Source organism: Sinocyclocheilus anshuiensis, unplaced genomic scaffold (assembly GCF_001515605.1).
Source record: "Sinocyclocheilus anshuiensis isolate Anshui unplaced genomic scaffold, SAMN03320099.WGS_v1.1 scaffold553, whole genome shotgun sequence".
Taxonomy (NCBI): Eukaryota; Metazoa; Chordata; class Actinopteri; order Cypriniformes; family Cyprinidae; genus Sinocyclocheilus; species Sinocyclocheilus anshuiensis.
In genome coordinates this window covers 1,800,683-1,803,451 of record NW_015539821.1, presented here as the reverse complement: position 1 = coordinate 1,803,451, position 2,769 = coordinate 1,800,683, and the positions used below count along the sequence as shown (strand labels likewise).

General features: G+C 36.9%; 1 protein-coding gene across 1 annotated transcript in view; it reads left to right on the top strand.

The window, feature by feature from the left end:
* LOC107684065 (transmembrane protein 94-like) overlaps nucleotides 1-2,769 on the top strand; it is a 35,858-nt gene that overhangs the window by 6,077 nt on the left and 27,012 nt on the right. Inside the window, exon 2 of the mRNA XM_016480215.1 lies at nucleotides 1,411-1,662. Coding sequence (XP_016335701.1) covers nucleotides 1,648-1,662 — 15 coding nt within the window. The 5' untranslated portion in view covers nucleotides 1,411-1,647. The remainder of the gene's footprint in view (nucleotides 1-1,410; nucleotides 1,663-2,769) is intronic.

Genomic DNA, 2,769 nt, shown 5'->3' with positions numbered 1-2,769 from the left:
TCCTTCAACCACTGTGTGGTCAGTTTTGCTGTGTGCTTTGGGTCATTGTCATGTTGGAAGGTAAACCTTCTTTCTGGCAGAGGGCAGCAGATTTTCTTCAAGAATTTGATTGTATTTTGCCCCATCCATTTTTCCTTCTATCCTGACAAGTGCTCCAGTCCCTGCTGCAGAGAAACACCCCCATAACAGGACATTACCACCTCCATGCTTTACTGGAGGAATGCTTTATTTCGAAGGTGAGCTGTATTGGGTTTCTGCCAGACATATCGTTTGGTGTTGAGGCCAAAGAATTACATTTTAGTCTCATCTGCCTCAGAATCTTCAAGGTGTGTTTTGGCAAAGCTCAGCCATGACTGCATGTGGCCTTTCTTGAGGAGTGGCTTTTTTCTTGCAACCCTCCTGTACAAGCCACATTTGTGGAGATTTTGTGGTATTGTTGTCACTTGGTGTTGAGGCCAAATAATTCAATTTTAGTCTCATCTGCCTCAGAATCTTAAAGGTGTGTTTTGGCAAAGCTCAGTCGTGACTGCATGTGGCCTGACTTGTGCCTTGCTTTTGACAGTGCCTTGCCGCCCATAGTTTATTGTTTGCTTCAGTTGCACTACCAAGGACTGAAATGCATGGAAGTCAATTTGCTTTGTGTGCCATTGAGAAGGTTTACAAGTCATTTTTAGGAGGAGGGTGATCCTTTTTCCAACTCAGTGATTCTGTTTTTTAATTTTTTTCTGAGATGTTGGTGTTATATCTTTCACTCGGATGTTATAAGTTGCACTGAGTAAATACAGCTGGATAAAACAAAAATTGTGTCTGTCTTCATTTCAGGCTGCAAAGCAACAAAATGTGATTATTTTAAAGGGGGGTGGTTTTTTTTCTGTACCCACTGTATGTGCTATTATAAAATAAGGTGTAATTGAATTTTCTAATTTTCCATCTTTAGTGTTTAAACCACATTTTGATCATTCTTTTATAATTATTATTATACATGCAGGTTTTTTAACCTTATTAATTGAGGGATATTTGTACTTTTGTCATCCTGTGTTGGACCATTAAACTTTGCCATAACTTAACATAAAAAAAAAAAAAATTAAAATAAATGTGTGTCAACTACCCTTATTTACAGACATGATATTGCTCTTTATTGCACTCTTGTGTGCTGTTGTCAGTGAAATGAGTAACTGAAAATGCCAGTCTGACCATCTTCTGTACATCCATTGACAATAGTGGGAAAAAAAATATTTATTTTGAATACTGATTACCATTTTGAATTCTGAATGATTTTGAATACTGATACCATGAGTGCATACATTTTCCAATAACTACAGCATGTAAACCTGACTTGGATAATGATGTTAATTGTAGTCATTAATTATTTGTAATAACTCATTTTGTAACACTTTCTGGCCTGATCAGATCCCTTTGAATGTAAGAAGTGAGAAGCTACACCCTCTTATTGATTCCAGTCCCCTGGGCTTCGACGACAGCCCTGACATCCGTCCCTCAGACTGGCAGTGGCCGCAGGTGCACTGTCTTGGAGCTGGGGGCCACAGTTGCCTTCCTCTGCCAGAAGGGCTGGGATCGGGACAAGTGTGGCCCGTAACTACCAGCTCTGGGCATCTCGACAGAGTATGGTGAGAGACAGCGGCTGCAATGGATAAAAAATATGTAAGTCTCATGATCACACTAGTCTCATGATAAAAACATGTTTAATTTATAAATATTCTTACTGTTTTTGTAGTAGAATTTAATTAATTAGTATGGTTACATTTTCGAAACAAAGTTCAGCCGCATGCATTAATTACTCTCATGTAATATGACACAGACTGTGAACTCAAACTCATTGACCCTGCCCTGGGCTTCAGCAATGCTGAGTCTGCTATTTATTCTTGTTGTTATCAATTGAAAACTCATGCACACAACCTTGTGTGTGGCCTTGAATGTCTAAATTTGCCTTTGTCTGAATTTATTTTTTAACATTGCTTGTGTTTGACAGCATCATTAAAGTCATTATATGTAATTGGCAGTAATGATGTTGCTGTGTTCCACTCTTGGTTCTTGTCTTTACCTGTATTGATTTTGCTGAGGTAAGGGAAGTGTGCCGGGATAGTTGTTTCTGTGGTACAGGAACCGGGGGATCTGGATCAGACCCTGAATCTGGAGTGCATTGCAAGGTCGTGAGGTTCAATTAGGATGTGAAGTTTTGTTTAGCGTAATGATTAAAATGAAAGTACAATAATTGTGTGACTAGTTTTTGGGGGTAAAGTGGTATTTTGGGTGCTATGCTGCATTTCTAAAAGTTTAAATATTTTACTTCACAACACCAAATGTAAAACATTGAAAAACAGATAATTATCTCTCAAGTACTCAAGCAGTAGTATATTATATGTTTTACACAAACATTTTTTTATTTAATTTTTTTTTTTTTTTTTTTTTTAAAGGTGATTTATTTATATTTTAATTTATGTATAATATACTGCTTAATGTAGGCTACTTATAATTTAGTATGGTTTAGATTAAATTTTGTATATTAAAAAAAGTATTTAGAAATTATTTTTGTGCATAATATATACTGCTCCGGGTGTGTGTTCACGGTGTGTGTGTGTTCACTGCTGTGTGTGTGTACTTTGGATGGGTTAAATGCAGAGCACTAATTCCGAGTATGGGTCACCATACTTGGCCACATGTCACTTCACTTTCACTTTCACTTTTTTTTATATATATACTGTATGTCTTATATTTTTATGCACAATTTTTTTCTCTCTCTCTCTCTCT